This window comes from Sminthopsis crassicaudata, chromosome 5, assembly GCF_048593235.1.
Source record: "Sminthopsis crassicaudata isolate SCR6 chromosome 5, ASM4859323v1, whole genome shotgun sequence".
Classification (NCBI taxonomy): Eukaryota; Metazoa; Chordata; class Mammalia; order Dasyuromorphia; family Dasyuridae; genus Sminthopsis; species Sminthopsis crassicaudata.
Genome location: NC_133621.1, coordinates 75,300,831 through 75,316,428, shown reverse-complemented (window position 1 = coordinate 75,316,428; position 15,598 = coordinate 75,300,831). Strand labels below are relative to the sequence as shown.

Sequence of the window (15,598 nt, the reverse complement as noted above, 5' to 3'; positions counted from 1 at the left end):
ATAAAGAATTGTTTCATTTAAGTTAAACTATGTTCCACCATTGGGCAACAGCCACTGTGGACTTTTAAAAAGAACTAAATACTGTAAGAATTTTGACTTATGTGTTCAGTGACAAAGTGAGGCTATCTGGCATTTTTGGACAGGTGTCTGTGGAAATTTGAGCCAGTTTTCAAAGTAATTACCTGAGTATCCCCTGAAAAAGGAGCTCTGCCTTGATTTAGAGAAAATTCCCATTCATGATAGCTGGCAATTTGTATTCTGATTAATGATGTCTCATGCATCTAAATTTCTACTATTCAAAATTATAAGAATATAAATTATAATCTATGATTATGGAAACTGGTTCCAGCCCAATGGAACTGTACGAATTCAAATAATGTGATTATTTGGGGGAATTTATTATTTGTATTAATCAGAACTTAGCTATATATTTATTTTGCTTAATAAGCATTCCTGCCATTACCATATGTGGCTAGTCAGTTTCAAATGGTTCAGAGTACAAAAATTTGTACTCAATACTAAAATAAACCTGAATATTATTTAATCTTTTATGAATTAAGAAGACAATGTAAGATATTGGCTGTGCCTCAGGATTATCATTATAAATATCATTTGTAAATTCATGTGAATGTTGGGAGGAAAAAAGCAATTTTAACTTTTGAAATTTTCTAGCTATTTGGATTCTGGATAAATGAGTTTATCAAAACAGGAGAATTGCTTCAGCCTTTGCTTTGACTTCTTAAGTGTCTTCCAATGTGTCTATATATAATTCCACATGGCCTCCAAATATCTTCTGATTTTCTCAGACTCTGTGGACTGAATATCACAAAGTTATATTGCCTTGTAAAGGGCCTCTTCATCAATGTTCTGGTTTGGACCTGTGATAATGCCAAAGAACTCTACAACCTCATTTCCCAGGGCTTAATTTCTTAATTAGAAGTAATTTCAACTTGCAACAGTGGACAAGTCTTCACAGTAGCTTTGAACATGCAAAGTTCAAAGCCACCTACATGTGAGACTTTGGAGTTTTCACAATGTGTCCTACCTTCTTTAATGTGATCTGACATAATTTTGTGGTCCTATCTGCTTCATTTTTTGAAGTAACCAGTCCTACTTTTTTGTCCCATGAGCATAAAAGAAACCATGGCATTTTCTTTGTCACACACGACCTAAATGTCATCCATCTGGAATCCATTAGGATAATGAATAGATGCAATAAGTGAAATAGATGAGGTTTCATGAAGAGAAAAACAAATATAAATGGTTATAATTTTTAGTTATAAGTTTATTATGGAAAGCTCAAGACATTCAGGTCCACTTAGGATCAAATATATTCATTTATGTGGAGAATATCTTATTTCTTTTAGAAAACTGATTCCCATGGTCCTTGATTTTTGGCTGCTGCTGTTTCTTGGAGTAGTTTTCTTAGGGATGCCACATTGCATCTGTTTACTAACATTTTTGGAGTACTGAAATAAGTGAGAAAAAAATCATTCTCTTTTAATTGAAACTAATCTTATCAATATGAAGGTGGTGAAGGGAGATAGGAAATGCTGCAATCATATTCATCATTGACTTTCATCAGATGGTAATCTGATTAAGCAAGCATATGATGATCATTTGAATGTTTCACCAGTTTTTTAAAGATTTTACAAGAATTTGACCTCACTTCTTGATTTAATTATTTTTAGTACTCTCCCTGCAAAGTATTTGGAAAGGATTGCTGAACAGATGCGTATTCATAATATCAATGCTCTTTTGGTTATTGGTGGATTTGAGGTACATTTTTCTGTTTTTTTTTAATTCACTTGCTTGCTGGCTTTCCTAGTCCTAAATGTTGTGATCCATGTCCTTTTCAAGCATGCATAATAATATCGTTGAAAAAATTTTGGAGTTGAAATCATGCAATTAAATCTTCCACCTCAATCTTATAAGTGTGAGGACAGACAACAGTGGTCACTCCAATAGATCTGGGAGCCCAATGATGGGGGTGGATAATATTTTTCATTGTGCAGATCCCAAACAATGCCTAGCACATCTAGAGGGATTCTCGTCCAGATCCTCCAGTGAGTTTTATATAGAATTGAGGGGGAGAAAGATTCACCACACATGAAGGATGCTACAGATTTCATTTTAGAAAGTTTTGTTAAATAGATATGACATGCTTTCCAAGACTTTTGAAACCCCAAACTTGCTTTGTAGAAAACTTTCAGATTTGTCTGCCTGCTTATAGGAAAGAAAGCCAGTCAGTCAGAGTTCTAGTCTCAGGAACCTTTATGTTAACTCATCTATTTAGTGAATTCTGATTTATTTTTAAGCCTTTCAAAACCCACTCAGAGTCATTCCTTGTACTCTTTTTTTTTAAATCAGAAATTCACTGATCATTACAGAAGGTAGATAGACTTTTAATAATCCTTCCATTAATACATGTTGGAGTCCAGGTCTCTTAATTTAAAATAAAAATGTATTTCTTCCCAGATTTTAGGTTAATTTATATAAGAAAATATAAGAAAAATTATTAATCAAGTATTTTGAGAGGAGATTTTAATCCTTTAATTGGGAGATGAGGTTGGTGAGGGGGTGGCTCTGTCATTGTTGTTCCTTTTAAAAAATGCAATTTGTGTTTTGTGTTCCTAATGTATTTTTTATGTTTTTTAGTGGTCCTATGGTATCTCAATGTATGACTTGTGTGCTGTAGTAGAGGTGGCTCCTTCTGTGGCTTTTCTTTGCATTTATAATTCCATTGATGTCCAGTTTTTTTCTCCTTCTAACATCCTTAATTGTATATGCTGTACCTGTACCTCGTCCAATAGGCCTACCTGGGATTGCTGGAACTGTCAGCTGCCCGTGAAAAATATGAGGAATTCTGTGTTCCTATGGTTATGGTTCCTGCTACTGTTTCCAACAATGTACCAGGTTCAGATTTCAGCATTGGTGCAGATACTGCTCTGAACACTATCACTGATGTAAGTCTGTGCATGTTTACTCAGCCTTCAGCCTAATATTAATGGTGAAATTTGGAGGCACCTCTTTTATATACCAGTATATAGGAAACACTCTGATTGAGCATTTGAGTCCTTTTACTGACAAATACAACTCTGTGTTTTTAATGGTTACTCTATAGAAATGAAGTCTTTTTTTTTTTTAATTCAAAAAACTATACAAATATTTTAAATAGTTAGTAAAGCATTATGCAGTCAATATTTCCAAACAATGATTCATTTAATGGCAGGGTTCTTTTCTAGTCTACAAAATAAAATATAGTTCAAATTAAAGTTTAGACCAGAGATGTCAAACTTATGACCCATGGACTGTGAGTAGTCCCCCAAAACTCCCAAAGGTGGCCCAAACCAAATTAACAAGTAATTGGGAATTGCTTAACAAGATAAAAATATATAATACAATATAAATAATTTTTGGTTTTCAAAACCAATATGAAGCCCACAGAGATCTGTTTCTATCTTGTTTTATTTTTCAAAATAATGGCTTTTCCAGATTATGAATTTCTTTTTTTTTTTTTTTTTTAATAAATACTGAGACCACAGAGTTATGCGTGAGTTTGAGAATTTGTCATTTGTTATTTTGAACCAAACTACCTTTCTGTTTCCTCTGAAATTTTGATTTTGACTGTGTAAATTCAATTTCTTCCTCTGTAAAATGGAAATTTGAAAGAAAAATAAATTATTTCAGATCTGGAGCTAAAATTTCCTCAGATTATTTTAGATAATTTAAAGGCATATTCTGAAGATATGTATATTTTCCAATTTGACAAAACCCAGTATAAAGGTGGTATCTCTTCACATTTTGGATTTTTTTTTTTTTTTTTAGTTTACAATTAAAAATTCATTTTTCTTTTGTAATTTATACTTGAAATTTCTCAATCTGATTTTAATTTTGCAAAAGGACCTAGATCTTGTTATAAGGTCTATGTACATCAGACAAATTTTCTAGTACTGGTAAATAAAAGATAGGGATTTTTTTTCCTATCAAAATCTAAAACCCAGTTCCAGCAGGTAAGTAATGATTAGATCATGCTTCTTGCTTTTCTGTTCTTAATCTTTCCACACTGTTCTAACTTTAGATTTTCAGACTAGATTCATGAATAGAATTGCTTTTCAGTATACTAACCCTAGAAAAGTCTCCTAATTGTGGATTTCCTACATTGCTCTGCTAGTAACTATCCATATTACTAAGCATGACCTAAAAATTGTTCTTATTCCTTTTTTTTCCTGCACCTGCTCAAGAGGATGGTATTTCTTTTTGCAGTATTTGCAATTGAATCATATTGAAATGCTCAATAAATTGTAACTCAATAAACTTCAACAAGTGGGGATACATTGTGAATTTGAAATTAATTTAAATCATTTTAACATTAATAAGATTTTTTTGTACATCACTCCAAAAGTTAATATATATTCCTAACATGTGAGAAATATAGCTTTTAAATGTAAAGGAATATAAATATAAAAGCTTTAAATATAAAGGAAAAACATATAAAAGGGAAATAAGATTTGATGTTCTTTAAAGTTGAATGTTAGTACTATAGATCATTAGCTTATTAGCTTATATAATGATATTGACATTATTTTTGTCAAAGCTTTGGCAATTTGGTGATGCCTGTGGACCCTTCTACAGCATAATATTTTTAAATGCATAAAATATAATAAATAGAATTACAAATGAAGCCAAGAGTTACTGAAAATAAAGATGTATTTATTTTTCCATCCAAGTTCACTGATATTCACCTTGAAATCTATCCATGGGCCCTTGTGGCCCTTGTCTTGATGTCCATGCTCAGCCAATTAGCTTTTGCATTGAAGTGGGAGGTTAGGGAGTAGGTGAGACAGGGACAAATCCAAAGCTATACTTTAGCTCTAGACTTAATCTCTAACCCCAAAAATTCCTTATAAAGGATACTAGATTAGAAGGTTTGACTAGCTCATGATAAACATTTTTTTAATTTGTTTATTTTTTTTTAATTTTATAATTATAAATTTTTTTGACAGTATATATGCATGAGTAATTTTTTTAATAACATTATCCCTTGTATTCATTTTTCCAAATTTTCCCCTCCCTCCCTCCCTCTACTCCCTCCCCTTGATGACAATCCCCTACATTTACATGTGTTACAGTATAACCTAGATACAATATATGTGTGTAAATCCAATTTTCTTGTTGCACGTTAAGTATTAGATTCTGAAGGTATAAGTAACTTGGGTAGATAGATAGTAGTGCTAACAATTTACATTCACTTCCCAGTGTTCCTTCTCTGGGTGTAGTTGTTTCTGTCCATCATTGATCAATCGTAAGTGAGTTGGATCTTCTTTATGTTGAAGATGGCCATGTCCATCAGAATATATCTTCATACAGTATTGTTGTTGAAGTGTATAGTGATCTTCTGGTTCTGTTCATTTCACTCAGCATCAGTTTCATGATAAACATTTTAAAACAACAATTAAAATTTCTTTGTCTTAATCATAAATCCATAGGGTCTTAGGCAAGAGCACATTCTAGTTATTGTAGTAAGGAGAAAATAACTTGGTATTGCTAAGAAGGTGACTAAGAAACCCATTTACATTGGAGATTCATAATCTTCTTATGACTAATGATCTTATCTCCTTTTGAAGTCCTCTTGGTTATATTAAGCAATCCTACCCTTTGGAGAATCCTTTATTCCACTTTGAAGACAATAGGGATATTTTCTGCACACCTGAACTTGTGAATGAGTGTTAACCATGTGTGGTATTTAGACTTTATTTGCCTTTTTTTAATTACTCCTTTGAGAAGATAATTGTGAGGGCAGTAGAAACACCATGGTGCTAAAAAACAAAAACAAAAAGCAACCCAATAAGCATTAAATCAAGCAACTAATTAACAATCATTTATTAAATACCTTGTATTTGCTAAACAGTATTTTAGCTGGTTTGGGGAATCATGGAATTAATTATGAGAGCCTCGAAGTAACTTTCACATTTAAAAAGGTTTTTAAACTAGTTTTTAACTAACTAGATTTTGATAAATACTTTTTACTGTGAAAAACAGTATTCTTTATTTTTAGCTGTAAACTTCTACTGCCTTTGCTATAAACATCAAAAGTTTCGTTTTAAAAATTAAAGCTTTTTATTTTTAAGTAAACTTTTTGAAGTGTTTGGGTATGTTTTGAATATGGAAGTTGAAGTAGTTTTTATATGCAGATAAGATATCCCCCTCCTCTTGATTATTTTCTCATTTGCCACAGAGATTTTTTTTTTAAAGATTATTAGGTATTTTATTAAATATTTCCCAATTCCATGTAAAAGAATTTTTAAAAATCATCTTTTTGAAATTCTGAGTTTCAAATTCTCTTCTTCCTCCTTGAGAAGGTAAGCACTTTACTTTCTATTATATATGTGAGGTCATGGCAAACACATTTCCATATTAGTCATGATGCAAAAGAAAACACAAATAAAATACAACAGCAAAAATAAAGCAAAAGGAGGTAATTTTATTATTGAATTTTTATATCTTCTTTTTCCATTTGGCCAGTTCGGTTTTTAAGGTATTATTTTTTTTTCAGTTTAAAAAAAATGCCTCTTTTTCCAACATGTTGTCTTTTTATAATTTTTTTCCTTTGCTTTCATTTTTAAACTCATTTTTCCTCTACAATTCTTGTTTGATTTTAGAAGTCACTTTGTAGATCTTATAGATCTTGTTGGGCTTATGTCTAGTTCACTTTTTTCTCTTCAGACTTTGCTTGTTGCTATTTTGACTTCTTTGTCCTATTTTGAGTTTATATCTTGATCTTTTCTGTCACCATAATATCTTTTTATAGTCACATTTTTTTGTTGTTGTTGTTTATTCATTTTTCCATAGCATTTCTTGATTCGGAATGCTGGGTTCTGTTCCTAGAATGGGAGGAGAGATATGGTCACTATTATCTTCGTCTGCACTCTGGTCCTTCCCCAGGAAGAGCTCTTTCTCCCTTGGGCCCAGAAGCAATATTATTTCTCAAGATTTTTACTTCCTTTTGTTCCTCTCCCAGAAGTGAATATGGACAATCGAATTACCAAACAATGTCTGTTCCTGCATCTCTTGCTAGCACAAGGGATACCTTTCTGATCAGCTGAGAGGTCCCCTTGCCCTCTTAGTCCCATCACTGACGTTTCAAACTTGTGTATTTGGAGCTGGCCTTCACCTGTGTCCCCCATTTCTCTCTCTCTTCTTTCTGTGTTATCTTGGGTTATAAGATTGTCTCACTTCTGACCTTTTGTTGGCTCTGCTATTCCAGAATTCAATTTGAGTTGCTATTTTAAAGTTGTTTGGAGGGAAATGTTGGGAGAGCTTGGCCATCCTTGCCCTTGTCTACCTTGGCTCTGTCCTTGGAAGTTCACCCTGATCTGGGCTTTTAATTTCAGTCTGCAGATTAGGAGCTGAGTATGGCATCTCTAAAAGGCAGTTCTCTTGCAACAAGGAAATTCAGAATTGAGTCACAATACAAGACAGTGTCCTCAATTGCAAAACAATATACAGCACAGAGAGCTGGAAATTCCCGGACAATTTCTGGCTTCATCTTTATTATGCTGTTTTGTCTCTTGCTTTAGTTTCCTTCTTTGGTTTTACTTCATAGAGTTATGTGAAGACTATTTAGTTTTTCTTATTTTGACACCAAATGAAATGGGAATTTGCATACATGTGTGTGGAAATGGGAGAGAGAAGACTATATATAAATTGTAGATCACATACAACTATACAACTTGCTTTTCTGATTTAGACTCCTTAAAAATCAGTTTTATAGTATTTCAGTTACCTAAAATTAGGGGTTGTTTTCATGTTTAAGAATTTCATCTTTTGAGGCAGATTAACAATTGACCCTGTATAGCAGTGGTTGCAAATCATTTGTTATTTTGCCTCTGATGTTTTTTTAACCAAGACACTTCACTGAAATCTTGGGCTCCTAGAATTATATTGGCTTAGTAATTGCATCATTTCCGTATATGGCTCAATCTGTCATTAAGGAAATAATTTTCTACATGTTTATCTAGCTGCTATGATGTCCATTCAAAAAATCAAACTGAAGGACTGCCTTCCCTAAAAAGTCTAAAAGCATATCTTGGGATATGCATCTAGAATGTGAAGAGATGACCTAGTCTCTCCTTGAACCCACACCATTTGACTAATTTTAATATTTAATTTGTTATTCATTTAGCTCACTTAACGAGTATTGAATTGGGCCAGAGAGAACCTTCTCCCATTAGTAGCTGTTGTGAGGAATGAGATAATTAAATGTGGTGTAGCATCGATTTGATGTAGTCCTAAGGACTTTGGTATTACCACTGGGCTCTTCCTGGAAAGAGACCAGCTAGGGCCTTCAGAAATCTATCATTGTTAAACCATCTGTCTTTCAGGATCTATCTTCCTCCCTCTGATGTTCCCTAATTGGTTTTCTGGCATAAACTGGTACCTTTTAGGAATAAGCAGTCATAGAATATTAAAATGTTGAGGTCTTGGAACAAACTATTTTAATCTCCTATTTGTCAACAATTTTGCTCATCTGCCAAACTTATAATTATCTTGCATAGCAGCTTCTGTGGAAAAGTACACATTCCAGTATATACATCATAAAGCCCAAATGTCAGATTTTCTTTTTACAAGAAATTTTGGAGGGGAAGTTGTAACAAGACCTTATTAGAAACATTTTTGTTCTATCAAAAAATATATAATTTTGTATGTATACAGATGTCTTTTAATGTCTTTGAAACCTTTGCTAGTATCCATAATTATTTCAGATCAGAAGTTATTTCTTTAGTAAATTAGACCTCTTCTTTAGAGTACATAAATGAAGAATGTCTAGTCTAGAGTTCCTTAGATATGTTTAAAACATTTTCAGCTGTTATCAGCAGCAGATTTAATAAATATCTTCTACTATCAACTGCTTATGGAAAAGCTCTTGCCCTTTTCATAGGCTTTAAGTGATCTGCACTCACTTACCCATCACTATTTCATTCCTTGGGCACACTCTTTGAAAATTTTCCTTTTTCCAGAAGTCTTGTGGCGGGGGGAGGGGAAATGTGGAATGTGCAACAATATAAAAAGCTATAGTGGCTTCAAAGGGTTGATAGAAACAAATTTAATTTTTACTTCAGGGCCTACAAATGGTAGATTTGACAAGCCTAAACAGGCTGTCTGTTTGCTTATTTGATGAAGTCACGGAACAGTCTATTCAATGGTGTGGTTTCCTTCCTACAGTCATTCTAGCATCTTGAATTATAGGGAAGGATACTCACCCTTATATTAATGAAAGGAGCAAAAGATTCTGCCTCATTTTGGCTACAAGACCCCAGGCCATTGAGACTCAAGATCTGGGTGGTTCTCTCATAAGAGAATGCCTTTGAATAGGCTTCAGGAACAAACTATCTACTTTCTGAGGACCAACCTACCTGGATACATATGAAGAGCCTCATGACCAATAGCTGGTCACTTGTAATGAATTCTTTGGCCATGGCAACCTATGAAACAAAGAAGTCCATTCAAGCTGACCTTAATTTATTGGATCATTCTGTAGTGAATTAAGAAAACATTGGCTTAGAAACTTGGAAAATAAATTATATATCCTCTGGAAAGTCATAAAAGATAGTTCATCCAATATTAATTTTTATAATATTAGTTCATTTTTTATACTAGGAAATCACAGGGAGCCCACAATCCCTACCCCAAAGATACCTCATTTCATATTAAATTGATTTAAGTGAATGCAATCATGGGATAACATTCAGGGGAGAGCAGTCAGGAAATAAAAGGTCAGTCCTTTCATGGAAGATCTCAAACTGACGGTAGGTCATATCCATTAATTTCTCCTTGGTGCTGATGCTGGTGGTAGTGAGGGAAAATTACTTATAGATAACCTTGTCTGTAAAATAAAATATTTATACATATGCATGTGCATCATGCAGATATACATACATATATGTACTATATAGAATTATTCAAACTCTTAGGGAGTTACCCCTAACATTAATATAAGTGGATCCAACCTTTCATTGGCTTAAAGTACTCTTTATTAATATTTCATTTAAAAGGTAATCAGAAATTTTTGAGGTACTAAACAAAAAGACACAATAATAGATCATTCTATTTGGCTTCTTTTGATTGCAAAAGTAAAGTAATTTAGGTTTCTAAGATGAATAATTGGGTTCTTAGCAAGTCTGGGACAACTAGCGAATAGAGGGTTAGACCTCAAGTTAGGAAGACTTTTCTTCCTGAGTTTAAATCTGGCCTCAGATACTTTCTAGCTGCATGACCCTGGGCAAGTCATTTAATCTTATTTACCTCCTTTTCCTTATCTGTCAAATGAGCTGGAGAAGGAAATGACAAATCATTCTAGTATCTTTCCAAAAAAGAATCCCAAATGAGGTCATGAAAAGTTGGTTATGATTGAACAACACCAACTCACCCAAATTCACACAATCATTACCCAAGCAAGGGAAGTAAATTTCACCCAGAGGGTGAAATAAGAGAACTCTCACAACAAAGGAGAAAGTTTCTGGAAGAAGTAATTACAAAAGTCATTCCAGGGAGAAAGAAGAGATATGAACAACTGGCTTAGAGTATACTGGCGTGCTTGGTAAATGCATATTTACTTTTGGGCAATGCTAGAGTTAGGAATTTTACTAATTTTGCAGCAGTGTGTATAATGCTTAATGTCTGAAGCAATTTTATCCCATTAAAAATGGGATATCAGTATCAGTATCCCATGATCAGTATCAGTGGTACTGATGGGTTATTGCTTGATATTAAGAATTTGTTTTACCTTGAAGCAACAAGAGGAATAGTTTATTATTTTTAAATTTTTTTACTAAAATTGTAACTACTAATTTTCATTAGGCTTAATTTGATCAATATTTTTCCTTTACAAAGTCAAATACAGACTCTTATTACCAATTTAACCTCTTAGAATCAGTTGCACTAATTGGTCTGTCACTCATTCTTCCATCTCTGCTCATCTTGTATCTCTGCTCTCAGCATGCTTTCCATCTCAGATTCACCAATTTATACTAATCTGCTTTTTAGAAAAGAATTGGGCCAATGTGACCTCAGTGCATTGTTGTCAATATCACTATCTCTCACCCCCTTCCCCTTCTATTTCCAAAATTCATTTTGCTTCTATGAATTGCATGAGACAAATGTAATTTGCCACTAGAAAAAGCCAGTCCTCCTCACATTCATGGAGCCACCATATAACCACCTAGTAACAGATAATAAGCATAGAATGCATGATGTAGATTGCTAATGATATATGTACTGCTACTCCAGGGTTATCAGAGTTGTATACAGCTATCTGAGGCACGGCCCCAACATCAGGAGTTTTGCATTCCTATATGCATTGTGCCTACTACTATTAGCAACAATGTGCCAGGCACAGAAATTAGTCTTGGTAGTGACACTGGCCTGAATGCTGTTATGGAGGTAAGAGAAGACTATTTCTGTATATTTGTCAGTTCATTAGTATTCTAAGATAGCTAGTTAAGATAAGCTAGATAGATAAGCTAGTCTTATGGCCTTAATTTTTTCTTTTAAATTTAAAAATAATTTCATGTAACAAGATTTTTAAAAGGTTGCTCTGTCTCTACCATTATCTTCCCTCATCCATAGTTTTGTTGTTGTTTAAAGAAAAAAAAGACAAGCAAGTATCTTCAATACACATCTTAGTCCAACAAAACAAATTCTCCTATTAACCATGTTAAGCTGTAATTTGTTAAGGTTATATTACCAGACACCAAAAGTAGATGAGAAGAAAACAGTAAATACTTACAAGCTTTTATTCTTTTTCTTCTCTAGTTTCTGTTATTATGCCTTATTTGGCTATATCATGAACACTTTTTCAAGATGATGATTTTTTAAGCTTTTAATAAACACACATAATAAGTTAGACATAGACATGTGAATGAATACTTCTTTATTAGTTGAGCAAAGGGTTTCCCTCTGAAGTGTACCTATTGGGCAGCTAATTTTTCTTGGGAATAAATGGGTAACAAAAAAAAACCAAAAACCAAGTGTTCTCTCACATAAAGGTCATGAATTTAAAAACTGAAAGAAGCTCAATCTTGTTTCATAGGAAAGCTCTAAGTCCATTGCATTGGATGTAGTAGCTAAGTTGGAAGAAGATTGAGAACAAGTGACCACCTATTTGAAGTTAAGTCATCAGTTCATCGCTTGGCACATTTCTGACATTCTGATCAGCACAAGCCTTGTTACTTTAAGTGAACAGTTTGTGATCAATCCATTTCATTGTGGGGTTCTTTTTAAGATCAGACCTTCATTAAGTATATAGACACACTGTATATGGAACACAGATAATGGCAAATATATTTACTTGGTGTCTCCCCACACACACACACACATTTTGGAACACATTTGGTCAGTTATTAAGCCTGAATGACATCAGGACAGCATTCTAAATGGTACAATGGCCTGGTTTTATAGAGAGCACTTATGGGAAGTAGCCATTGAGAACTTTATGGGTAGTTCTGAAGGCTTTTGATATCTGTGATATATACCCCATATACAAGGAGAAGGGTAACTAGAAGCATGAAATGATATCAGTAATATACTCCCTGTACAAAACTCACAAAGGATCTTGATTTTCAAAGATTTTGTTGATTTAATTTGTTTTGGTTCAGTCAGAAGGACCAGTGTACTTTCTCAGAAGAATTTGTCTGAGACCATTTTCTACTTTGCCTTTTATATAAATATTTTAAGTCCTGTTGAGAACTTCCCAGGCTTGCATGGTTGGCTAGCATTAGGTCTTTCAGACTTTAAGTCCAAATTGATTTTGGGTCTTGGGGAGTCATAGGACTATATACAAAAGCGTAGAAAGAAAAGGCATTAACCATGATCTAGTTCAACAGAGAGACTGTGTTTGCCCAAGCTTAAGCCTAGCTCCTGATTATACTGAGTAATAAAGATTTGTTGAAAAGTCTTGAAATTCAGGGAGAAGAAAGGGTAAATTATCCTTCGAATATCTGACTCTGCGTATACTACACTATGATCTTTCGCAGCCTGTTTAGTTCACTGGAGTTAATTCTGTTCTAATCTGGTCAGTTTGTTTATGAGAAAGCTGAAAGGGCATCTTGGATGGATAGTTTTGCAAAAGATATTTTGGAGGAATGATAGAATACTATTAGTAGTATAATAAATTAAGGATCAACAGGATTGGTGGCAGTTCTGTTTCTAGGTATTTTGTGTCTTTGTATTGACCACCTAATTTCTCTAGGACTAAGTTTCATCTACAAAAGAAGAAATTTCGATGAAATTGTCTCTAATCTTTTTAACTCAAGTTTTTTTTTTTTTGGTTCTTAACTATAATAATTTCTCTCATGAGAGTTTTTATATCTCCACTTGTTTTGTAGTCATTTGTTAATCATTTGCACTGATGAAGAGGTGTATTAGTATGATCATAAGCTCTAGTAGGTAGAGGACATGTCTAATGCACAGCAGTTTGTTTCATGGCATGGAATCCTGGCTTTACCTAGTAAGCTGAATCAGAAGTTGGCCATGAGGACCATTTTATTCTTGCTGCAGAGTTGCCAGTTTGTATTCTGGGGGTTGTATTCCTCTAGCTGTGTGATAAGGAATCACTCTTTTGCCAAGATATCCAAATATCACATAACTAAGAGTTCCCAAGGTATACCAGGCAAATAACCCATATGTAGATAGTAATTATGCTGATTTTAAGCAAAATGTTTTTTTATATGAACTTGGTTTCATGTTAATTAGGATAAATATGAACTGTATATTATATATTACAAACTTGAGCTATTGTGTAATTTATTTCTAACCCTGTGGATCTCATAAATCAGGTTATTTCCTTTTTCTTTTTAAAATGAAGTCAGTCTCATATTACCTAATATTAGTTTATGTGTTATTTAAAGTAAAAGATGTCAAAATGACCATTAGAAATATTCATAGTTCTCTACTGTTTTTCTGACTATAGAAAATGAATTTCAAGTCAAGAGTACTAAGGATGAGATTTTTATGTACTCCCTTATAATCTCTCCCAAAAGAATACTAGGAGAAAAGGGGCTATAGAATTAACTCACTAATTACTTTATCTTGAGCTGGGGTTAGGAATGGCATAGGAAAGCTTTTATCCTAATGCATGCCATCTTCCAATATCATTTGGCCTATTCAGGTGGAAGATCTCCAATTGAAAATAATGTAACAGGCTCCTTCCTCTTTGTCCTGGGTAATTTTTTACCCAAAGGAACTAGAAAATAATTGACTATCTTTTCTCCTATTAACATTCCATATTAAGTACAGTACAATAAAGACTGAATTAGGTTATGAAAGGCAAAAAGAGATTCATACAAAAGTATTAACCTCATGGAAGAGAGAAATGTACACTTCATCTTAAAACTGGATTATTGAAAGTTTGGAAGACTTTCTTTGCACAGTTATTAAATATAAAGCTAACAGACTGATTAATTGGCACAACTAATTGCTAACTCTGATAAAAGTAAGTAGTCAAACATTCCAAAAATAGATTCAGTTACCAAAAACTTTGAGAAGTCATTTTTTAAAAAGTAAAATAATTTAAAATTATTTATATATATATATACACATGATAAAAGTAAGCCATGCTCACCAAATAGGTAATCAGACTTTAATATTCAACATTTTGCTATAAATAATAGGAAAATCTTCAGCTGCCTATTAATACCAACTCAAATGCTAACTTTTTTTATACTGGCAATACTCATAAACTATGAGCTCAGAGCTAAAATTATAAAGTACTGTTGGGAAAGTTAGAAGTTCTCAGGAAGAAAAACTCATATCTTATCAGTGGGTCAGCAGAACTATTGGCTTTGAAGAGCATGAAATATTAAAAAAATTTTAAGTCTAAGATGCTAATGAGATGGATATTACTGGGCATAATTATTTGATGTAAAGAACTCATTCAGAAACTCTTATTGAATAGACCTGTGATCGAATCAAGCAATCAGCTAGTGGGACTAAGAGACGGGTCTTTATCATCGAGACAATGGGTGGCTACTGTGGATACCTGGCCAGCATGGGAGGTCTTTCTGCTGGAGCTGATATAGCATATATTTTTGAAGAAAAATTTGACATCCGAGAACTACAGGTGTGTAATAATTTTAAGTTACATTCTTTTATTTCATGTATGTGTATGTGCACTCATGATATTTGTGAAGAGAAGGGGAAAGTGACATGGTGAGGAAAAATAAAGCTCTTCAGCTTTACTTTCAACTCCTTTCTGGGCAAAAACCTGAGAGCATTTAGTCTATTTTCAGTGAAAAATCTCTGGTCAAACAACATGTGGATTCTAATCTATACCTTTCTGTAATATTAAAGTCACTAAGCGCCCTCTGCTGGTTCCCTCTGCATTCTCCACACAAGGATTTTTTTTTTCCTTCTCACTGTAACAAAAGAAAGATCTTTTTAGTGTACCCGGTCTTCAGTGAACTTAAATTAAGGTCTCCCAAGAACAACATTGGATTGGTCTCTAAATATCTACCACTGGATCTTACCGACTCACCAGTTTAAGCTCTAATAATATATAGCCAGAACCAGATCATACCCATTTCCTCAATCTTCTAGCTGC

General features: G+C 33.4%; 1 protein-coding gene across 2 annotated transcripts in view; it reads left to right on the top strand.

Moving 5' to 3' along the window:
• PFKP (phosphofructokinase, platelet) overlaps positions 1-15,598 on the top strand; it is a 74,340-nt gene that overhangs the window by 52,002 nt on the left and 6,740 nt on the right. Inside the window, exons 15-18 of one of the 2 annotated variants that reach the window (XM_074267185.1) lie at positions 1,692-1,779; positions 2,814-2,966; positions 11,290-11,442; positions 14,954-15,118. In XM_074267185.1, the coding sequence (XP_074123286.1) occupies positions 1,692-1,779; positions 2,814-2,966; positions 11,290-11,442; positions 14,954-15,118 (559 nt within the window). The remainder of the gene's footprint in view (positions 1-1,691; positions 1,780-2,813; positions 2,967-11,289; positions 11,443-14,953; positions 15,119-15,598) is intronic. The other variant, XM_074267184.1, reaches the window with a different exon arrangement.